The sequence below is a fragment of the Zonotrichia albicollis genome, chromosome 13 (assembly GCF_047830755.1).
Source record: "Zonotrichia albicollis isolate bZonAlb1 chromosome 13, bZonAlb1.hap1, whole genome shotgun sequence".
In the NCBI taxonomy this organism is placed as follows: domain Eukaryota; kingdom Metazoa; phylum Chordata; class Aves; order Passeriformes; family Passerellidae; genus Zonotrichia; species Zonotrichia albicollis.
Genome location: NC_133831.1, coordinates 3,735,468 through 3,759,626, shown reverse-complemented (window position 1 = coordinate 3,759,626; position 24,159 = coordinate 3,735,468). Strand labels below are relative to the sequence as shown.

The 24,159-nt window shown below is 43.6% G+C and overlaps 1 protein-coding gene and 1 long non-coding RNA gene across 2 annotated transcripts in view; one reads left to right on the top strand and one right to left on the bottom strand.

Annotated features, from left to right (window-relative positions):
• Positions 1–5,914: 5,914 nt before the first annotated feature.
• KCNG4 (potassium voltage-gated channel modifier subfamily G member 4) lies at positions 5,915–22,194 on the bottom strand. Its single transcript, XM_005496474.4, has 2 exons — positions 21,445–22,194; positions 5,915–8,221 (listed from the first exon to the last, which is right to left on the bottom strand). Exons 1-2 carry the CDS (start codon positions 22,192–22,194, stop codon positions 7,436–7,438), a joined length of 1,536 nt encoding a protein of 511 aa, XP_005496531.2. The 3' UTR covers positions 5,915–7,435.
• The window catches only part of LOC113460476 (uncharacterized), a 55,217-nt gene continuing 49,901 nt past the window's right edge, over positions 18,844–24,159 (top strand). The window contains exons 1-2 of the long non-coding RNA XR_003382335.2: positions 18,844–18,921; positions 21,459–22,541. This is a non-coding gene — a long non-coding RNA (uncharacterized LOC113460476). The remainder of the gene's footprint in view (positions 18,922–21,458; positions 22,542–24,159) is intronic.

The following is a 24,159-nucleotide window of genomic DNA, read 5'->3' as shown; positions in this document are numbered from 1 at the left end:
TTCATTCTGATTTTTCTATAACATTGCTGGAGCAGCTGAGGAAGCAGTGAACACACAGCAACAATGTCAGGGTGCTCACAGCTCCTCCTACACTGGACTGAGCTGAACTGAACTTTGGATTTCAGGAGAACACAGATTTACCCCACATCTGAGCTGCTCTTCTTCCTCTCTCTGCTGCCCCACACTGAGACAGAGCAGGCAGGGAGAAGCGTCTATCACAATCTGTGCTACTTGGATAAAATGAAGTATAGTCAAACATAAAATTTAACTGCCTTATCATAATATTTAGTTGCACTCTTTAGAGATCTCAGTGTGCTGGGTGATTGAAGCTCCGTAGAGTTTCAAAAAGCTGGAAGCACTTAGCACAGGAATTATCCCACAACCTGCAAAAATGGGCCTTTAATTTGCTGTTATTTCAATAAATAGGATTAAAGCCCAGCAAATTTATCTACTGACATATTTTTGCTCTTTTGGGAGATAATTTGAAACTTATTTTTCTTCTACGTAGTGTTCTCTTCAATAACCTTGCCCTAAAGATTAATTTCTGTATATTTTCATTGTTGTATTGGGTTGGGTTTTTTTTTTAATCCCACTTGTGTAATAACACAGAGAAATGGACTCTTGTTACAGTTTTATTCAGAAATGCATCATTTCTGGAGTTTTAAATTCTGTTGGAACATTCCTCAAACTCTGAATCCCTTATGGGATAAATCTCTTTGACCTTCAGTTTTCCTCAGATATCTTTTTATCAGCATGAAATGAGTTTAATTTGTTTAAGCATGCATACTCACACCCTAATGAACTGATAGCGTTATCTTGATCAGTTCTGGAAATGAAAATGACTGTTCTAAATCCTCATTCAAGGTATGAACCCTTGGATCTGGCTTGGAATTACAGATGAAGTGTATGGTTTCACCCTCTCTTTCCTAAAAATATCCTCTAAAATTCATAGTAATTGTGCTGGAGGAATGTATCCACGAATCTTTGCTGAAGTGTGTAATAGTTTTTTCCTTTAATCATGAGCTCGTAGCTTTTTGTCTCTCAGAAGCTTTGAAATTTCCTGGACTTTGTTGTCTTTGAGCTGAGCTGATTTTCTGTGAAATTCTCCTATAAAAGTCTCTCAGAGGTAGAAGAGCTCTGATTAATTTAGTGTGGAACAAGAGAGCTCAGAAATCTTTGGGACAGTCAGGTGAAAGTAAAACATCAGACCAATGAAAACACAAATGGTTTGGAAAATCAGATCCTCCAGGCATAAATTTAGGATTGTTACCTGCTCTGTTGCTCTCGTGAAGACAGTTCAAAACCAGGGATTTTGCAAATGAAACTTTAATCAGAATATTTTAGTGTCTATTTTCTTAAATGAGAGTGCAACACACTCAAAGGACAGTAAGGAGCTGTTGGTTGAAGAACATAAAAGCACTTTCTGCATTTTATTAATATTCTTTATTCATGAGTGCAACCCAATTATCTTCAGCATTTCTCACACATTACCTTTAAGGTGGTGAATTTTAATAAGAGATTTCTTCAACTTTGTGAGCAAAGGAACAATTCCTGTTGTGAAAAGAATAGAAGCCATGGAACTGGGGAAGGATTTAATCTGAGTCCTGTCTGCCTTGGTGCAAAGTTAAACCAAAGGGTGGAACACCAGCAAATGCTCCTGCAGTTTGTGTGAAATAAACTGAAACATCCTTGGGTTCTCACAGAGGCTTCACTGCCCTCAAGTTCAGCATTAATTGCTCCTCATCTCCTTGAGCTTCAGGCAGCAGGAAAATTCTGTATTGGTCCATTTGTTCTTACTGGGAACAGCTCTTGGAAGCTGATGGAATTATTTTGAAGAATCTGAAACAAAACCTGTTGGCTCATCTGGCTGGTTAATATCTGGCTGAACATTAGAACTGGAAAGAAAGAAAGACATTTTGGGAGACATTATGGCTTAATTATACCCATGTCTGGAGTTCTGTGCTAATATATTAAGTCCTAAATTACTTTTTTAAAACAAAATTTGCCAGGTATGAAGCAGTAGAGCTTTCCATTAAAATCTGAAGTGTTGTTTCAGGATGATTATGTTTTATTATTGATGGTATAACAGGCTGTAACTTTCAGAGGAGAAACACCTGAAGGGCCTTCTACAGCCCTTCCCTTTTGGATAAGTGCTTGATTTTTACAGCTGCTGTAGTTATGGCAGGAATGGAGTATGGAAATAATGAAATCTGAGTTGGATTTTTATCCTTCTTGCTGATCTGCTGGAATAATCTGCTAAAATGCTCCTTAGTGCTGCTAATCCAGGCTTGGATTGTTGTGTGAGTTCATGGGATGCTGCTCTGGTTGCAGATTTTTTCTTACAGTGCCCAAGCTTTGGGTCAGGCTCTTCCCCCCTCTGTGAGCATTTCCATGGAATAAGGGAACTACAGGAACATGAAACTTTGGGCAAAATAAGTTTTTTGAGAGCTGTCTTCTGTCAGAAGTGAAATGATAGAGACAGGAGCACAGGAGGAGGGGAAACACCTCGGTTATTTTCATCTTTTTCTTGTGAGCATCATTTAATCATCCGGGACAAACCAGAGTAACCCAGAGCATTAGGTTTCATCCCAATATTGCAAATTAAGAACTGCCCAGCAGATCTGCAGCCTGTTCCCCAGGGCTTTGCTGGGTGTTGTGCCATAGCTGGCACTCAGAGAAGGGGGAAAAGCCCCATTGCTACCAAAACAAAAAGTTCACAGGAAGGAATTCAACACTTTCAGTAAAATGGGCTGGAATATCTTCATTTTCCCATGCAGAAACTGGATTGCACTTAGGAAATATGGCTTTTATATCAGCCCTTTATCAGTTTTAACTTCAACACGTGGCTAATAATTTATTACTTGTAGAAGTAAAAACTGGGAATGTGCTGTACTTCTTCCTCTCCTTGACCTTTTAGGTTTTCATCATTATTTATAGGTTACTGCAATGTATTAAAATAATTTTCTGAACCAAAAAAAGAAGGAGAAAATCTTTCATGGGGAAAAAAACCAGAAGGGACATGCTGAGTGTAATTTCTGTCAGCAGATGTGCCTAATTGATCCAAATAACTGCACAACAGTGTTTGGGTGTGTTTGAAATAAAACTGTTGACCACTGCAAGTTTTAAATAGTTCTGCTATAATTAATGCATGGCATATGCAGTCCAGTCCCTGAATTCTTTTACAATTTGCTCCTAAAATAAAACACTGTTCCCTCAATGAATTTGTGGCTTAATCAACCTGGTAACTTTACATTAGTGGCTGATGGAAAGACAGGTGAAAAACAAATTTCAGGAGTTCTAATTGTAGGCTGAAATAATAAAATACAGAAGCAACGAAATTAAAGGAAGTTAATTAGTGGGATAATAACATGTCCCTCTTATGTAACGCTTCTGTGCCAGAGGAAGTGGTGAAAGTCACAGAGGAGAAACAGCTGGAGGAGAGCTGGGAGGCACCAGGGCTGCAGAGAGAGCTGGAACAGGCTGCAGAACCCCTGAGGAAATGAGAGTTAGGTCAGAAAAATGTCTCAGTCCCTCTGTGGGATTTCAACATCACAGAAAATTTGCATTTAACCGCTGATCCAAAGTTATTCTCTGTGTTTTGGGTCCAGGTGGGAGCATCCTGTGTTGTGTTCTCACAGGATTCCCACAGGCTGGGTTGAAATTCCTGATTTCCCCCAAAAAGCAGCAGGATGGGGGTTTCTGCAGGTTCCTACAACACCAGGAGGTGTTGCTGTGCCACAGCAGGAATTAAAGGCTCCAAGAGGGCTGCAGTGCATTGGTGAGGGCTGCACAACGTGGATCCCCTGGGTGATGGGTGCTGTCCCTCTGCTCTTTCTGGGATGTGGGACCAGGAGAAAGGCTTTGAAGTCAGGGGAGATGGGCGCCAGGCAGCTGAACTGCTCTTTTAATTAAATCTGGTTAGGAAATGATTCGATCTTGGCAACAACAGGATCTGCTAATTGTAACTGCTTGTTCTGAATGTGTTACTCAGTTGAGTTACACCGGCACTAAATGTTCCTCCTAACATATTTTTCCCTCCCCTGTAACACCATGAATCATGCAGGACTTATTTTCTGTGAGAGCTGGTGCAGCCCAGACCCAGCTATTAGAGGAGATTTAAGTTAAAATCAGAAATAGGAGTGAGAGTCCAAATTCAGCTGGACATTCAAACACTCAGCTCCTGTCAAACACTGGTGTTTGTTTGTTTGTTTGTTTGTTTGAACTCTGTGATTCAGCACATTCTTGTGTTTTGGAACTTATAGGGGGTTAAAGCACATTCTTGGGTTGCGTTTTGGAACTTGCAGGGGGTTAAAGCACACTTGGGTTGTGTTTTGGAACTTACACAGGGTTAAACACTGAGTCAGGGATTGGATTTCTGTCACTGTCCACAGTCCCAGCTACATCACAGAACCTGTTGGACATGGAGCTGTTACAAGCACTTGAGCAGTAAAACCTCCAATATTTCACCAGATATCTACTTTTTTAAAACCATGTGATGGGCTAATTTTATGTGCAAACATGTTGAACTAACTTCTGATCTAATAAAGAAATTGTTACATGGAAAAAGCAAATCAGCTGCCCCACCTGATTGTTTGTACGTTCAAAGTGTGTGTCAGTGGGAAAAGTGGTTTGTTAAAAGCTGCAGCAATTCTGCATCAGGATTTGTGTCCCAGCAGCCACCAGTGATCAGGAGCAGGCACTGGATTTGGCGCTGCCAGGCCAGAGGGGCAGAATCCCCAGAGAAATGCAGGTGAATCCCCATGCACAGGACCCTGGAGAGAACAGGACCCTGGACAGGTTTGCTTCATAGTCCAGACCAGGATTTTGTCTGATTTATCATCTCACTGGACCCACTGTAGAGAATTGCCAGAAAAAAAACCCTAAAATTGTGAAAAATAAAAAATCAGATGGACCTATGCATAAACCAGCAGAAATTGCATATTTAATGGGACAAATGTAAATGCCTGTCATCTAAAGCCATGTTCCTCTTGTTGGAGCATCCCCCTGAATAATCCCCTGCAGTTTCTCTGGTTTGAATCATGAGGTCAATAGCAAGATAAAACCAAGAGATTAATTCCAGTCACGCCATCCCAGTGGTGCCAACAACTGTGCTTTTCTCCACTCCAGCTGTGCAGGAGGGAGGGGAGCAGCTCCTGCAGGAAGCTGCAGAACATGCAGGTGGCTGGGTTTCGTGTCCTGATGGGAAATATGGCAGTGCCTGAAGGTGTCCCCAGGCTCCCAATGTCCCCAGGCTGGGCAGGAGGGGTCCCTGCCCAAAGCTGTCCCTGGGGAATGTTCACTCACTGAGCTCTGCCACATCACAAGGACATGGGGACCTTAGCAAGATTTAAGAAAATGGAGTAATGAAAGCTGGGAATCTGATTAAAAACTAATTTAGGCCTTGCTTACTCTCAATGTTTAAATACATTGCTGAAATTCAGGGTGTCAGAGCCCTGTTGGGGATCAGGGGGGCTCTCACTATGAACACACAGGTGTGTGCACACCTGGCCTCTGTCACCTGCATGGAACTGACTGAGCACCTTCACACCATCCAAAGGCTCAAACTGTACATAACCATCCATTCTGTCCTTAAAGGAGATTGCTGACCTCTGCAAAGCCCTGTTGATTCCTTCTGGCTGTCCCAAAAGACGCATGTCCGTTTCCATCAGAAAATGACTCCCATTGCCTCTCTGGCAATCATTCCCCTCATTCTTCACTATTTATACCTTTGGACTCTTCTTAGAAGAAGAATTTTCACATTTTCAGAAGCCAATTTTCACATTTTCTACAAGCCTATTTTTTATCTTTCTTCCAGAGAAACCACCATTCAACACAAAATATAACACCAAGGCTTTTTTGATATGATCAGTAAGCTTGGGCTTTTTTTTTTTTTTATTTCTCATTTTTATTTTAAATATTTATATGAAAAAGAAGTTTGAAGAGTTTTGCTGTCTAATATGATATGTTTACAGTCTGCAGACCACAACTGCATTTCAAGCAAATGCTCTTGCAAACATTATGTGTTTTATACAAAGCAGTGCAATTTGTTAGGTACAGATTGATCATCTGGCTACAGGCAAACTTTGAAAGCTGTCACATACAGCAGTTTTATTTTTATTTTAAGCTTGTTACTGGCTTTAAATACAGAATTTGGATTTGTGTCTGTATGCCTGGTGGATGAGCTGTGGATAACCACACTGGTGTGTAGCCCTGAAAGAATGTGTCCTAACGCCTGGCTCAGGAAATTCATTGCAAGAACACTGGAAACTCAAAGGCAAATGAAATAACAAGTGTGTTTGTGCCAACAGAAGCTGGTTTGTTTTGTTATTCATTCAGTGTTAGGTATTCAGCAAGATGCATGAGTGGTAGAGACAAAGTTTATTCTTAGTAGTCATAGAGAAGAATGAGCATTTATCACTGAATAAACTCTGACTTTTTTACATTCTCCCAACCTCCAGCTCCACGGGGATTTTTTTGAGCTGGCTCTGTTGGGTTGGCTGCTGCTTATACCTATGCCAGGAGAGAGGATAGCACTGTAACCTGTGCTGTTGTTTTGCTTTGTGTGTTTTGCTGATGCACACGTGCACATTTCTGTCTGTGGTTTTGGGAATGGCCCAGGCCAGGCTCAGATCCCTGTGTAGATGTGTTAGATGTGGTCTCCAGGCCCAGGTCACTGTGTAGATGTGTTTGATGGGAAATACCGGGCCCAGTTCCCCATGTAGATGTATTTGATGGGGAAGGCCTGGCCTAGGTACCCGTGTATATGTGTTTGAGGGGGATACCTGGCTCAGGTTCCCGTGTAGAGGTGTTTGATGTGGTCTCCAGGCTCAGTTATCCATGTAGATATATTTTATGGTGTCTCCAGGCCCAGGTCACTGTGTAGATGTGTTTGATGGGATCTCCAGGCCCAAGCAGGTCCCTGTGCAGATGTATTTGATGTGGTTTCAGGCCCAGTTCCCTGTGTAGATGCATTTTATGGGGAAGGCCTGGCCCAATCCCTGTATAGGTATGTTTGATAGGGGACACCAGGCCCAAGTCCCCATGTAGATGTGTTTGATGGGGGACATCAGGCCCAGGTCCCCGTGTAGATGTATTTTATGGTGTCTCCAGGCCCAGGTCCCTCTGTGGATGTATTTGATGTGGTCTCTAGGCTCAGGTCCCCATGTAGATGTGTTTGAGGGTGTCTCCAGGCCCAGGTCACTGTGTAGATGTATTTAATGGGATGTCCAAGCCCAGGTAGGTCCCTGTGCAGATGTATTTCACGTGGTTTCAGGCTCAGTTCCCTGTGCAGATATATTTGATGTGGTTCCAGGCTCAGTTCCCTGTGTAGATGTATTTGATGGGGGAGGCCTGGCCCAGGTTCCTGTGTAGATGTGTTTGAGGAAGATACCAGGCCCAGTTCCCTGTATAGATGTGTTTGATGTGGTCTCCAGGCTCAGTTCCCTGTGTAGATGTACTTGATGGGGGAGGCCTGTCCCTCCAGGATCAGGCTGTCTGTCTCATTGAAGGTGTCGCTTTCCCCGGCGCGGTTGGCGCTCTTGGCTCGGCTCAGCCGCGACTGCAGCCGCTCGTGCTCCTTGCGCAGCTCGGAGTAGGAGTGGGAGAAGGTGTGGAATATCGAGGTGGCGGGGAAGGACATGATGAGGATCCCGCTGAGGATGCTGCTCAGAGCCACCATCTGGCCCGGCACGCTCCGCGGCACCATGTCCCCGTAGCCCACGGTGGTCATGGAGATGATGGCCCACCAGTAGGAGGCGGGGATGCTGGTGAATTCCAACACCCTGCCTGACTCATTCTCAGCCAGGTACACCAGTGGGGAGAAGAGGGTGACGGCCACACACAAGAAGAGCAGCAGCAGCCCGAACTCCCGCGTGCACTTGCGCACGGTGAGGCCCAGGGTCTGCAGGCCCAGCGAGTGGCGGGCAAGGCGCATGACGTACAGGATCCTCAAGGCACGTAAAACCCGTAGCACCAGGCCCACCTTCTCCAGGTACGTGTTGCTGCTCGGCCTGTCCTCCTCCTCGCTGGAGTCGTCCTCGGAGAAGATGAGGGAGGCATAGTAGGGGGAAATGGCCAAGAAGTCGATGATGTTCAGGGGTCCTTTGAAGAACTGACACTTGCTCCTGGCCTGGATGAAGCGGAGGCAGAACTCCAGGGAGAACCAAGCCACGCAGATGGTCTCGATGACGAAGATGTAATAGCACTTCTGGGAACACTCACCCTGCCACAAAACAGAGAGGGAAATAAACAAAAGAACAGTCTGTGAACCGGCATCCAAAAACGCTGAGGGAGAGGCAATATGGATCTGCCTGAGTCACTGGCAGCAGAGATAAACAAAACCAGCTCACAGGTAGTGTGGCAGCTGTCCTACAGTTCCACAGAGAATACTGAGCACACAAAATAGCTGAACAAACAGCTCATTTGCCTCATTGGTCATGGTCAGGCCTCATTGTCAGGTAGGCCATGAGGTCTACCTGCCTCATTTTCTCTGTTGCTTCTTCCAACGTACTGGAATGAAACCCATCTATGTATAAAGTCCTGGCATGCAGGCTGTAAGTTCTGAATATCACAGACAGGTAGAAAAAATTATAAAAGAAAGGCCTCATAAAATCAGGCATGCCCTATTAAATTAATAGCTGGCCTGTCACTTCTATATGCAGCTAAGTACTTTGCATGTTCTCCTGTGAAAACATCTTGAAAATGAGAGTTCTTTAACACAACAATCTATTTCTAGGGTGAAAAACAAGTGCACCTGTACAAACAATAAAATTTGTCCCATGAGAATCAGTGAAAAAAAAATGTAAACAATTCAAGAATATAGAGATTTGATGGACAAGTAAAATACCTTTTACTAACCAATAGACTAATTGACGAGAAAGTTATCAACAAATTAAAGTTGCCCACGAGGTCTGTAAAAACTGTATAAAATGAGTTGTGTGAATGAAATATTGGCTTTTCCCACATGAAGAAAATGGAATCACAGCAGACTTTTTACAACACTCAATATTTCCCACTTTCTGCTGCACTTGGGAGTAACAAGTCTTTTTGTGTTACAAAATTGGCCAGCAGAGGTTCCCACTCAGGAGTGAGTTTTACCCTGCCCAATCCTCAGAACAATTTAGCTCTGTAGCAGCATTTGAGGATTTCACCTTTCTGCACAGTAAGCTGCTGAGTTCATATTTTACCCCTAAAATGAAACACCACAGAAGCTTCATCAGCCCTGCCAGGGCTCTGCATGCAGGGTCAGGCTGTGGCTCCATTTGCTGTCAGGGCTGGAGCACGCTGATGTTTGCAGAGCTGCTGACTGGGCTTGATGAGATTGCCTGCAATCAGCAGTTGTGTTGTGCAGTGCTCACTCTCTCTGAGCCCTGAATTATTTGTACAAAGCAGCCGGGACTCTGCACAAACCTGCCTCTGGTCACTCCAGTGATGGGGCCTCTGAATTATTCATTGCTCCCATCAAGATTTATTTAATTTTTTGTTAGCTGTGCTGAATTTCCAATACATCTGTTATTTATTTGCCTTTAGACATTTGCAGGTGACATTGCTCTCAGATCATCATGGGATTTTCCCTATTCCTTCCTGAGAAAACAGAAGAAAAGAAATTTTGTTTAACCTGCTTAAAACTTGCTGGTTTGTTAAACCTGGAAGGTTTAATCATTAAGATGTAGGCTGTCTTTTGAACTGAGCATGAAATTTCAAAGTGTAGCAATGTAGAGACTGGGAGATTTTTAATTCTTGCCACCCTCAGTAACTTCAGTATTCCCTATGGAAATTTATATTTACTTAGTGAAAGCAATTTATGCTGTCAGCATAATGAGAACATGCTCATTGCCTTCACATGGGGAGATGGATTTCATCCCAAGAGTTTGCATGTGAATGTTTTATATATTAGGAACATTTGTATATATTATGGAATGCACCTGACTTGATTTATGTAGAATATCCCTCTCTAATGTCAGTTTCTTCAAACATTCTTCATCCTTTTGAATACCCCGTTCAAAAGCAGCAAATATTGAAATAAGAGGGGGTAGGGAAGGAAATATCAAGCACCAAAGCCAATTTCTGTTTCTCCTGGTAGTTTTGAGGATTTTTACAGCTTAGTGTTTTATGTTGCTCTCAGAGCTGTTGTCCAAAAACAGGCAGAACACTCTGACTTCAAAGTTCTGTTCTCACCAAAATACTGATGCTCCTGTGTCAGTGGGAGATTTCAATTTTTTTTTTTGCCACAACATTCCCATTAGTTACTTTTAGTATGGCCCAAATACTCTGATCCATGAAAGCCATTTTGTCTAAATGGCAGATAAAGAAATCTCTGTGCCACAACAACTTCTGCACAATTCCTCTTTCTGAACAAACCAGTCACATTTGGATATTCTAGTGCTCAACACCTGCCACCACAAACCACAAAAAACTCCCTCCCTTGGCTTTACCATCAACTAGAGAATTCCGGGGTTTTATTTCCAAATCTTTGAGTCAAATTTTCACTCAGCTCCTTCTCCTCTTGCTGCAGTTTTGCTCATGGTGGAGTGGGAGCTCTAAAAGCTCCAAGCTGGGGTGGTGCTTACCCTGAGCAAGAGGGGAAGATGAGGTTTTATTTAGAACTGACCACAGCCTATTATTTTGGGAGGGCTTTTTCAACCAAACCATCTGACATCAATCTCTACTCAGCCTGTCTCTGACTCTGATGGGAGAGCAGTTATGACAGGCCCAGCAGTGAGTATGTAACTCTTTATACTTCATTCATCCTGCAGATTTACTTTTCAGCAATGCAAGAATTTATCAGGATTTATGGAACTTGCCTCCAGCAGAAATTCTACAACCTGTGCTATAAATGTAATAAAATGAGTGTCTGGTATTGATCTTCTGTATGAAATGAGCATTTGGCTCAGCAATGAATGAAACAATATTTTGTGTGTAAAAAGATATATATTGAGCCTGGTGCCTGAAATATTGAGTGGTTTCTTAGATTTATAAACTACCTCAAAGAAGCAAAGGAGTTGTTTCGAACTCCTCTACCACCAGAGATAGTAAAAAAATTCAAGCTTCCTTTTGATTATCCCCCTCTGGTGTATAAGAGAGTGGCTTATTTTCCATGTTCTCTTATGTGCTGGAGTTTATGGTGTTACAGTGAGATTGCTCATTTTAGGATATTTCTGTTAAATTCGCTTTAAACAGGAAAAAAAAAAAGAATGTAGGTTCATAATAAAAGAGAAGAAGAGCAGTACTGAGTGCAGTTAACCCAGTTCCCTCAACAGCCAGAGGAAAAAGATGCCCAGGGGAACCCTCCTGGTTTCTGTTTTCCACTCACAGAATCCCAGAGTGGTTTGGGTAGAAGGGACCTTAAATCCATTTAAAACCCTTAAACGAGGTTGCTCCAAGCCCTGTCCAACCTGGCCTTGGATACTTTCAGGGATGGAGCAGCAAAAAAGCAATTTATTCACTAATTGTGAATTCCAGCTAAATGTGCTTGAGATATGTGCCACTCACAAGATAAAAAGAGATAAATTTCCCAGCCTATTGGTTTGCCAGGAAACATTAATTAAAGTGTAATGACATCAAGGATAACAAACAGAATCAGATCCCAGGGTTGTGCAGCACTAGCTTAACTTACAACAGGTATAAATCTCATCTAGTGAAAATAATATCTTTACATGCATCAATAATTTCAGTTATGCCCAGGGAGACTGAATCAGAATTTCCCCTGCAGAATATATCTCTCATCTATCCATGCTGGTTTCCAGATGCTGCTCACTTTTTTTTTTTTTTATGTACACAAGGAAAAACTTTATTATTATTGAATAACTGTAAGACACCACCAAGGAACTCCTCTTGTTCCTTCAGGCTCTGCTCTGTGCTGATCATTTTGTGTCTCACCTTTTTGCTCTCTTAAGACAATTGACAATTAAAATATGCTTTGGAAAACTGGTTCTGAGTCATTACCTGATCCACCAATGAGTTTCCTGCTGCCAGAGATTTACCCCAATACCTTTTGCAGTGGGTATTTACCCTTTATTCCCTCTTAATCTGAAGTACAATCAGGAAAGAAATCCTGTTATTCCCGTTGTGTTGGGAGTGCAGTGCTGCAGCTGTGCGAGGATAAAATTGGATAGGTACCAACTTTCTGCCCTGCATGTGATTGACTCTAAGTGGAAGTTTATTGGCAACAGTCTGAGCCTGTTTTCTGTGCTGTGTAATTTGGGATTTCCCACAATCTATAAACAGGTCTAGGAGGTAAAACGAGCAAAACTACAGGATTTCCTGTGATTTCCTTCCTGTGCTTGCCAGGGAGCTCTGCTCAGGGTGGTGTCAGTGATTCCAAGTGTTTATTGTGTCAAGTGATCTATTCCCAGGTTAAATAGCAAATGATCTATTGTGTCAAATGATCTATTCCCAGGTTAAATAGCAAATAATCCATTGTGTCAAATTATCTATTCCCAGGTTAAATAGCAAATGATCTATTTGATCTGTTATATCAAATGATCTATTCCCAAATCAAATAGCAAATGATCTATTGTGTCAAGTGATCTATTCTCCAGTTAAATAGCAAATGATCTATTGTGTCAAATGATCTACTCCCAGGTTAAATAGCAAATGATCTATTGTGTCAAATGATCTATTCCTAGGTTAAATAGCAAATGATCTATTGTGTCAAATGATCTATTGTGTCAAATGATCTATTCCCAGGTTAAACAGCAAAAGTTCCTCCAGTGCTTGTGGAGCAGTTTGGTAATAAGCACAGCTTGATCAGTATCTGGATTATTTCAGAATCATGCCATATTTCCAGAGCTTTGGAGTGGAAATCAGTGTGTACCTCAGCACAAGGTGTATGTGCTGCTTGCACAGCACTCTGGTGAGAAAGGAATCTCGTGTTATTTATGAAGCCAAGCTGACTAAAGTCCTTGAACCCAGCCAGAAGTCACAACAGAACCCCTGTATGCAAACACTGTTATTCCCAGGGCATGTTTAGGGGAACCAGCTGGCTCATCATCATCACCAAACAAATGAGCACGGGCTGAAGGGATCTGAGCCCTGCTCCCAGCAGGGATTGCTCCCAAGGAAAGGCTGCCCTGAGCTCAGTGACCCACACCCAATGGAGCCAGAACCAGGCAGGGAAAGAGCTCAGAGAGCACCTGCTCCATCCTCTTGGATCCTAGAGGAGTTTCCCTGAGCACAGGAGCTGCACCTTCTCACCCCTCTGCAGTGGAAGGACAGACTGAATGTCACCGTTCACACCAGGAGCGTGCCTGGCTCCAAGGCTGATGCAAGGTCATAGTTCACATCTGCTAAATTCATCCTGGCAGGGGCAGGTTTTGTTTGGCACAGCCAAGCTGCTGCTCAGATCCTTCCTGTGATGCACACTCTGCTCTGTGGACAGAGGCCAGGGTCCACCAGAGAGGCAGCAGATGGGATCAGCCTGTCCTGCAGCTCCTGCCCTGCCTTCTGCCAGCCTGTGCTGTCCAGCACTTATCCCAGCAGGACTGCTCTTCCTGCAGCCTGGCCCTTTGGCCAAAACCAGCCAGCCCTCTAGTTGCAGGATTTCAAAGTAAAACCAGCAGGAATTTTCCTCTCTAAGCCCAAGGTTGACATTTACAGCCTTTTATACTTCTCACACCTGGGCAGTGCGTCCTGGTCTAGAGCCTCTCCCTGAGCAATTCCCTCTGTGTGAAAAACACAAACTAATGGGATGGTGTAAAAACAGGCTTTGGTTCTTCCCACAGAGCCAAGGCAGTGGAATACAGGGGATGCTGAAGTCTAGAGAAGGGTTGGGAAGGAGCAGAAACAGAGCAAGAGCTGGGTATAGGGAACAGCTGGCTCCAAGCTTTTCTTACCCTGTCGGCAGCAGGAAATGAACAGATACAGGGCAGAAATCCCTTCTGGCTCTTTGGCCAAAATCAGCCAGCCCTCTAGGTGCAGGATTTCAAAGTAAAACCAGCAGGAATTTTCCTTTCTAAGCTCAAGGTTGCCATTTCCTGGGTGGGGGCTGTTTTCCAGCCTTTTGCACTTCTCACACCGGGGCAGTTCATCCTGCTCTAGAGCTTCTCCCTCTGTGTGAAAAACACAAACTAATGGGATGGTGTGAAAACAAGCTTTGGTTCTTCCCACAGAGCCAAGGCAGTGGAATACAGGGGAGGCTGAAGTCTAGAGAAGGGCTGGGAAGGAGCAGAGGCAGAGCAATACCTGGGAGTAGAGAGCTGAGCTCCCCAGTTCTTACCCTGTTGGCAGCAGGAAATGAACAGATATAGGGCAGAAATCCCTTCTGGCCCTTTGGCCAAAACCAGCCAGCCCTCTAGGTGCAGGATTTCAAAGTAAAACCAGCAGGAATTTTCCTTTCTAAGCTCAAGGTTGCCATTTCCTGGGTGGGGGCTGTTTTCCAGCCTTTTGCACTTCTCACACCGGGGCAGTTCATCCTGCTCTAGAGCTTCTCCCTCTGTGTGAAAAACACAAACTAATGGGATGGTGTGAAAACAGGCTTTGGTTCTTCCCACAGAGCCAAGGCAGTGGAATACAGGGGAGGCTGAAATCTAGAGAAGGGTTGGGAAGGAGCAGAGGCAGAGCAATACCTGGGAGTAGGGAGCTGAGCTCCCCAGCTGGCTCCAAGCTGTTCTTCCCCCGTTGGCTGCAGGAAATGAACAGATACAGGGCAGAAATCCCTTCTGGCTGTGAAGTGCTGCCTTGGTTAGGAAATGTGGTGCCAGCCTGGGCTCCCTGCATACCTGAGCTCTGGGATGCAGCTGCAGTGCTGCAGGTAGTGCTGAATCACTGCGGCCGCATTGACGCTGTTATTTGAATAATTAAACCACGCTCTGCTGAATCAAATGATGGGGAGGGAGAGCTTGAAAACCCCGTGTTGTGGATCACATCAGCTCTTGGATTTATGGTTTCAGCCTGATGCAATAAAATCAGAAGGTTACAGCCTGCTGAGAAAGACTCTAACCTGATTTAGGGAATGATGAGCTTGTTAAAGCAGTGCTGTGTATTCTGAGAACACAATGAGTTCCCACTTGTTCTACTGGAGGGGAAAGAAGCCTGGACTTAGGAAAACAATTACTACAACTACAGCATTTGAGGAAACTGAACTAATATTGGTATTGTATTAATGTGGACATTAGAAAGAACAGAGAAAGAAATTAATGCTCTGTGTCCAACAAATAATTATCCCCTCTGGGGCAGAAGTGTACCTAAAATAAATTGTTAAAATTAACTTTTCAACTTTAGTCTGCAGACACTGTTACAGTCAATCTGAAGAATCTGGTTTTGATTTAAACCAGTTGGTGACTCTAAAGTGTTTGTGTTAGCAGAAAGCTGTGAAAGACTAAATTTTTCTTGTTTTTCTAGTAAGGAATCTAACAGACAATTTTGTAACTGTGCAGAGCAGTCAAAATGACAAGGAATTTATCTGGACTTGGAAGAATTACCGAAAACTAACAGTTTTGCTGCTGGTCAAAGCACTTTGCCTGTTACTGTTCCTTTCTTTCTTTTCTCACTGCATTGCAAATTCTTCAGAGAAGAAATTCCTTCTTATCGTAACTCTGGAGTGCAGGGGTCCCAAATCTGTTTGAAGGGGAGATACTGGTGCTAATGAGAGGTGCTGACACTGTGAAAAGGAACTTGGGGGATAAATTTGTTTCAAGCAGAGTTTTCCAGAGATGGAAAGGCAGCACCCATCTTCCCAAAGAAGGCATTTATTAATTTATTCATTTATTAAACCCTCAGCTGTGCTGAACCCCTTGAGGAGAGCCAGGTGAGGGGAGTGAAGAGGCTTTAGTAATAATTACAGCTCTAAAAGCAGCAGGAGGGGGAAGAAATCCTGGCTCCCAGTGAGGGCCACGTGCTGGCACACTGCACAGCTGTTGGTGCAGTGCCCAGCGCAGAACAGCTGGAACAGCTGGAACAGCTGGGGGTCCCCAGGATGGCGTGCAAAGCTCAGAGCCTCAGCACTGCTGGGACACAGCCAAGAGGGGATGAAGATAAGGCAAACAAATAATGTCTAATTGTGCTTCCTGAATGCTGGACACTGGCTTTGGAAAGGCAGGCAGGATCCATTCCCTCCCCAGAGGGCCAGAGTTTGTGCAGACACTGATTTTGTGTGGCAGGGAGGGTGAGATGGGCACAGATGGGCAGCAGTGAGCTGACCCCCCTCTGTGCCCTCTGGGCTATGCAGGGCTTTGGTGAGATGAATTTCACCAAAACTGTACATAAAACACCCAGTGCTGAATCGGGCAGTTCTGGGTGTGGGTGCCTGGGAAATGGTCATTGATTATGTGGGACTCTGAAATCAGGATCTTAACATGATGGTGAAATTTCCATCTCAAAGCTCCCGGTGTTTCTGACCTCAAAAAAAGGCAGATCCCATAAAGCAGTAATTCATAAATATATATCATAAAGCAATAATTCCTAAATATATATCATAACGCAACAATTCATAAATATATATCATAAAACCATAATTCATAAATATATATCAAAGTCTGAAGCTTGAATATTCTGATTTCTCTTGTTTAATGGTTTCTCATTTAACCTTTCTTCAATCATTATTAATTTAGCTAATTCAGTCCATGAAGCACATAAATAGCTGGGTTTCACTCTGCTGAGCACACACAGACCAGGAGGGTTTTGGTGCTACAGTGAAGCACATTTTCCTACTTTCTTTGCTAATCAAAACAGTCAGAAAAAAAATCAGAATTGCACTGGATGCTTGGACAATTTAAGAGAGGGATTGTCTGCAGAAAGTGACCTGATAAGAACCCAGAATAAAGTGCTTGAGCAGATGCAATAAAGCCAAAGCACATCCAGCTTTGTTTTGTTCCAAGTAATTTCAAGTCATATGTAAATAGCAGTACATTTATAGACAGGCATGTACACATATGCCTTTATAGAATTACACCTTAAATGAGCATTACATTTTCTTTCTCTTCATAGTAAGGCAAATAAATAGGGTTTTTCACCCATAAAGTAAAATTATTCCAGTTTTAAAGAAAACCTGATTCTTGGCAGTTTCCCTCAGTGTGCAAGCTAAATATTCTTTAGTACCATACAGAAAACTTCAGCAACATCAAGCATTAAAAAACTAATCAGGGCCTCCAGAATAATGGTGTAGAATATAAAAAATAATTTAAAAGTGGTTCTATTTGTTAAGTACTGGGTTCTCCTCATCTGTTCTGTTTTCTGGATTCTAAGTGCAACCAGAGACTAGAAACATATTCTCTTAAAAGGAACTTGATTTTCACATAATCAAATGATCCCAGGAAAAGAAGGTTTTTAAAATGAGTATTCTGTGTTTCAGGATAAAACCTTCATGTGAAACAACAGTGGTTGCAGTTTATGAGGATTTTGTATCATTAAGTCCTATAAAATACCTAAAGCAACTCCAAACTTCTCAAGGTCAGTTAAGAGCAAACACAATAATTAGTAGTAACAAGGTCAGGGAATGGAAATATCTGTGGGTTTTCTCCCCCCTGACCTTAATTTGCTGCCTTCCTGAAGGACAGATCTTGCTGGAGCCTTTCTGCTGAGTCATTTCTCCAGAGGATGCCACTTTTAGGGACTCATTAAATGGAACATCTCATCCCAAGGAAAGTCCCAAGAGTACTTCAAAGTGTTCTCCCTCTCCAGGTCCCTCTGTGGTGATTTTATCTCAGAGTTTTCTGGTGTAATGATGGTTTTTTTTCCTTTTGGGTTGGATGTGCTGAGCTGTTGGATGTGCTGCTTCAGTGACCCCTCTTAGATGGTCACTCTTATGTGGGACTGGGACTTTTGGAGGCCTCTGATGGGACTTCTGTCCTGTCTCTAGTGGGATGATCTGAATTTCTTCATTCGAGAGTAACACTGGTGAATTTTGTCACTTCAGCTTTCCTACCCTGTGTGCTTGGTCTCCAGTTGAGATTTGCAGTTCTCTCAGGCTGCCTGTTCAGATCAATAACAGATTTTCTCACCTCTAAATATGCCTTTTTTCCTATCTCTACATGCCTTGATTACTGCACATTGATGATATTAAATCTGTTTTTTACAAAAGACAGTTTGGTAAAAACTGTTTAGTAAAAACAGCTCCAAAAAGAACTGATGCAAATACCATGGACAAGGATATATTTCCACTGGAAAATGTGATAATTCTGTTGTTTCATTCTTAACTAACATAACCTTGTTACTGATGACTCCTCTCTCCTTAGCCTCACAAATAACAAAACCTTTTGTATATTTATTTCATGCTCAGACTCAAACTTGATCTCACCAGAGCTGTTCCTTTACTAATCCACATTTTTGCTGAACTTTTTGCTCACCCTTCACCTGGGACTGCTCTCTCTGGGTTGGCATTCCCATCATGTCCATATGTGACATAAATGTTTGCCCAAATCTGGGTGGGTTTTTTTTTTCATGAGGAGGTTCCTAAATGTCATTTGGCACATTCTGGAGCGTGTCAGTGATAACAACTCCTTTATTTCTCTGTCAGCTGCATCCCCGACCCCAGGCTCCCCCTGCCATCCATCCCCTGTGCTGCCCCTGGCGCTGGCTCCTTCCCTCCCCTCGGGTTGCCAGGGTGACCGGGTTTCCCTGATGCAGATGCTCTCTCCTGGCTCCCTGCCATCCCTCTCGCGGAGACAGAGCCGAGTTTTCACTTTCCCGAGCACGCTGAGGACTCCTGGCTGCTCTTCTGCCTGCTCTTTCCTCCCTTCTGAGCAGACCTGGCTCAGCAGCTGCTGCCAGGACCAGGGATCTGCTGTGCCTGCAGGGTGGGATCAGCAGCCTCTGAGCCAACTGAGTCAAGTGGAAGTCACCTTGCATTATTTTCCCTTTTTTTTTTCTATTTTTTTAGGCTTTTTTTGTTTTTTTTTTTACTCTGGAGTCCATCCAGTTTTCACTCTCTAATTTTGGCTGTGGTGAGGAGCAACAAGACCCTAGAGTGGTACACATGCAGCAGAGGTAAAGCCTTTTTTGTCTGTTTTTCAGAATGGTTAATATGGATAAATTCAATTTCCAGTGTTAGTGACATTGGGAAATGGATCCTTGCAGTAATTTTAAGGATATTTACCTCAGAGCTTTTGCCAAGCTTTAACTCAGAACTGATTAAACCTCACAATAACCTTTGAATTCAAGTGTGGAATTTCAGGTTGTTTAGAAACTTTGTGAATGAATTTGAATTTGAATGTTTTCTGTCACTGAGCAAACAGATATTGAATCATCTTTGTGTTCAGCCCTAAAAGGAAAAATTCCAGGTCCTGCATGCTTGTTTCAGGTTGCTGCTAAAGGTGGCCCCATCTTGGAATCACTGTCTGAGGTCTGCTCTGAGTTACAAATCAACAGAGAGTTGATTTTGCTAAGTATGACTCAGCTGCAGCCAAGAACTCCTAATTTGAGTCAATTAACTTCATGGAGCTATTTGTCCAGCTCTACTTAGAATGCTCTTTTGAGATGCCAGTAAGGAAATTTTAATTGTTACAGGCTAAGAATTTAGGGATGGAAATTTAAGAGATGCCAAAACTGCTTGTTAGTAGTTCAGATTTTCTGCTTTTCCACAAGGCATGAGTATTTTGTCTCATATATTCCCCTATTTTTCCTGTGGCAGAACATCACATAATTCATAGAAAGGGACTTTTAATACTCTGTATTCTGGGGCACAATGACAAAGTGCATTGGGCTGGTGGTGTAAGTGTAAATTATGGAATGTTTCCAAACATTTGGACAAATGTGGTCCTTTCCTCAAGTTCATCCTTCATCCTCTCCCCTGCACTTCCAACAATCCATCTTTTGAGCTTGTTTTAATGCAGTTTGCTTGTTTTTAAAGTGCTGGTATATATACAAATCTCTAAGAAGTAATGTCATCCTTGTTTTATAGGAAATCCAGGAACAGCAACTTCACTGCAGCTCCCAGACGCACTTATAACCCTCAGCATGCTTTTCTTTCTAACTCAGTAATTTATTTTTTAAAACACACAACCCCTTACATCCAGCAGAGCTCTGCTCATGTGCTGGGCCCTTTACATGGGATTTATTTATCAAAACTTTTCCTGCAGTGGTTGGGAAATGAAGATAAAAAGGCACTTCCATTAACAAAGTTAGTAGGAAGCACTTGCTGGAGCAGAGTTTGTAATGTTTGTACATCGAGCTGGAAGAAGGATGTTCTATATTTAAAGTACATCCTTGGAAGAAGCATTGGAACAGTGTTAACAGCTTTTGCTGTGAAAACAGTTTTTTCTTTTTCAGCCAAAAAGTAATAGAATAGCTGGGGAAGGCTGCAAGAGCGCCAGGCTTATTCCTGACAGGCTGGAGCCTCCCTTGGCAAATGGAAGTTATTATTCAAGGGGTTAAAAAGGATCAGGGAATTACCTTAAATTTCAGCCTCCTGTGCTGTCCTCAGTTTTATCCAAAGACATCAAATATCAGGATGTATTTTAACCATGACAAGGCTGCTTTGACCAGCAAAATAGATACAGATTTTTGTCTTGTGCACACCAGGCTGTGCTGTAAATGTAAAAATGACTTTATCCATCAATATGTGACACTCTGAGGAGTGTCTTGTCTTACAGCAGGGTTGGGGCAGGGAGTTCATTTGACACAGATTTCCTCAGCACTTTTGGAAGGGCAATTTGCAAATGAAGTGCAGGATTCATTACAGAGATTAGTCAAGGTTATTTGATGAATTTGGACGTTACCACATCTGAAATAACTTTGGATTCTCACTTTTCCCCTGGTCTATTATTACAAAAATAAATCTTTTAAATACTGAAATATTTACAGTAATGTTACAGAGAAGATCCTTCATGTGTCATACAGGCTTGATTTATTTGCCCTGAATTAATGTGGATGAGTTTTTTGAGAAGGGTTTAAGTGCAGTTTGCAGTTCAGATAGTGCTTGGTATTGCTCCTACAATATGTACACATATATGGGACAAACACAGAATTCTCTTAGCATGGAATTATGATTTTTTGGGAGGCACAGCTTTTATGTATGTGCAAAAATACTTCATCTGCCTCTCATCCTTCAATCTTTATGCAACTACTGAAATGCAACATATAAAAATTAATGAATATTTCTCCCTCTTTAAACATCTGACAGCTTTATCACAAGGGAAGATACCCAGCTGTTTTAAAAGTAAAGATGTCAGAGGAAAATATTTCTGTAGCTGATATGTCCAAAGGAGAGATTGCCTGTAAATAGAGAGTGAAGCATCTTGAAAACTCCACTATGTCAGTTTGAGAGTCAGTACTAACAACTTAATCTTACCCAGCAGCTGCTTCTCAAGAAGAGAAAAACACCCTATACTGGAGAGCTGAAACATCTGCTCTGTCCAAAAGCATTCTTGTATTCTAGCTAAAAATCAATATAATATTTGTTCCCATTATTCTTAATATGATATCACTTGAACGTGATGAAACTAATTTGAGCCATAGCTGTGTTTTCTGTCCCAGTTCTGTGGTTAGACCAGTTAAGAAGAACTGACTTACCCTGTCTTCTTCAGCTCTCAAGTCTGGCATTGTGCTCACGCAAAGGCTGACAGCTGTGGTGGCCACAAAGAGGATGGAGAGACAAGCAAAGACTTTGCCTGGCAGTCCTGACTGGGGATTTTCCACCATATCTCTGAGTCTGTTCATGAACTGCCCAAACCTGGTTTTCTCATCCAAGACACACGAAGCCTCCTTGCTCCTCCGGAGCTCCTCTTCTTTGCGGATCTCGGCCAGCTCCTGCAGCTTCTGGAAGAGTTTCCGAAAGCAGCAGTTCTCCAGGTTGGATTCCTCAATGCCCCAGTACCTGAGCTCCTCCTGGAAAGACAAGGCACACATGTCTCTCAAGAGCATCAGCTTCCCTGCTGCGAGGAAGCTGACAATCATCCCGAAAGCGTTGGGGTTCCTGTCAAAGAAGAACTCGTGGGTGTCCTCATCGTAATCGTCACACAGCTGGATGATTTCTTCATAGCTGCTGCAAAGCTTCAGTTTGCTCAGTCTGGTCAGGGGAAACTCGTCCAAAGTACTCCAAGGCAGCAGGTATTTGATGCCCCCAACGTTGATCATGATCTCTGTCTTCAGGTCGACTGCAGACACTTGGTCAGGGTGGTGAATCCTCCTGGCTCTCTGGTAATGGACCCCCTTGACAGAAGGGGTTTCCACGCAGATGGGAAACAAGTGGCTCAAGGAATTGCAGGAGTTGTAGCTAATGTTGCTATAGTCTTGGTCACTGCCTCTGGAGAGAATAGGCATCTCTAAGAGTTCTCACCGGGACATCCAGAGCGGCATCAGAGCAGGGGGATCTGTCAGCCAGAGGGCACAGCGAGGAGGAGAAAACATAGCAGGGGTTACTGCCAGAGAAAAGGTGCCTCCAGCCACTTTCCTCAATCAGGAAATCAATGAGAGCCTGTTTGGTAAGTAAAAGTCACCTCTGTGCCTCTCCCTGAAGCCTGCAGCCCGTGAATGAGCTTTGCTTTGCTGCCTCATTGGTTGTCTGGCAACACAGGCACGGAGCGCAGCTCCAGCCTCATTCATAATTATCACCGAGCCTCGGGAGCTGCAAATCCGAACGGGAACACCTCGGGCTCCTCTCCGAGCAGGTCTGGGCACCGTTACATCCTTATTTTATCCTTATTTTCTGGTCGTTGTCGCTTCGCTTTCTTATTTCTATAGACCCCTATCCACGGGCTAACTCAACTAAGCTGCTTAATAGTTATTAGCGACAGAGTGGGCAATTACCTGCCATCAGCTGGAAGCGAAGTTCTAATTGCTTTAACGGGACTGCTCACATCGTGATTCCTCTGCTCTTGCTGCACGCCCGTTCTGCCTCTCGGGGGGATTTAAAAATGCCTTAAATTCTGTCTAAACGATGCCTGCTCTGATCAACCCCACCTCGTGCCAAATTACTGAGAAGTTAGAGGGGAATCTTTGCCCACCGCGGAGAAAACTTTGTTATAAGCAGGCGAAAGTGTTTTCTCAGCTCGGAGAATTTATCACTCTCCTCCTCCTTTCAGGGACAAACCCCTGGTTTTGCCTACAGTCCCTAGAGATTAAAAACCCATTTTTTACCCCAAGATAGCGAAGTGCAAACTGCAAGGAAAGTTTCTTACCGGCGGAGCAGGCGGGAGCGGGGCCGCCCCGCAGGTGATGCTCACCTGCCGCACCTGGCAGCGGCTCCCGGGGGCATCGTCCGGCTCTGCTCACATGGAAAATCCCTGGAGCCCTCCGGAGCTCTTCCCTCTTCCTCCTTCTCCTCTTTCCTGGAAGGGGAAAGCAGCCGTGCGTGTGGATGTAACATATGTTTGTGCTAAGGGATCCTCCCAAAGGTGTCCTGAGCTGCAGATGCTCTGCTGGGCTGTGCTGGTGGAGGATGCTGAGGGAGAGCGGGTGGATGCTGCCCTCTCCCTGTCCCTCCTCTCCTCGCTGCCCTCTCCCTGTCCCTCCTCTCTTCCCCCGGGACTGTCGATGTGGTCCTGGAAGAGGAGGGGAGAGGGAAGGGGGAAGGGCTTAGCAATAATCTCTCCAGCATCCCTCCGTGTATCCAGCAGGCAGCAGGCAGCAACTGGGGAAGAACATGGAGTACAAGTCCCCGGCTAATGAGGTTTGATAATCAGTAAATTCTGGCAAATCTACTTAATAAAACAATTTCAGTGTCTATTAACTCCTTCCATCATAGTCATGCTACAGTCACTTGGGCTGGAGAAACCACTTCAGTTTTTCAGCAGCACTTTCCATGACCTGCATCCCTCTCAGAACTGGGATTTGCTCTTTAATATCTCTGGATGGAAAGGGAAATTTGTGGGGTCCATGGATGCTGTGCCTCAGCATTCCTTTGGCTGTCAGGGAAATGCTTTCTTTCCATAGAAAAAGGACCTCTAGCTTGTAAAGCAGAGGTCTCTTTTCCAGATCTGCAGTGCTTTTCCAACAGCCAAGAACTTTTACCTTTGCTCTTTACAGATGATGGGAAATCAGACCTTATCATTAATCAAACCTTATCAAACCTTATCACGCTTTGCTCATGCATGGGCTTGCTGTAATGCTTTTGGGTTCTGCAGTTGGGATGGCACAGATTTCACACAAATTCTGTTTGGCTTTCAAACAAATTGGCCTCAGTCAGAGGGTCCAGGAAACCTGGGGTGCGGTTCTGTGGATGGGTCCCCTCTGTGGGGCTCCCCAAAAAAGCCTTGGCTCTGTCTGTAGCCAGCAGGCTCTGAGGTA

Coding starts and splice junctions, on each gene's coding strand:
- KCNG4 (XM_005496474.4), bottom strand. CDS start 22,194: ATGCCTATTCTCTCCAGAGGCAGTGACCAAGACTATAGCAACATTAGC. Junction 8,222..21,444: donor TGAGAGCTGAAGAAGACAGG/GTAAGTCAGTTC, acceptor GTTTTGTGGCAG/GGTGAGTGTTCCCAGAAGTG.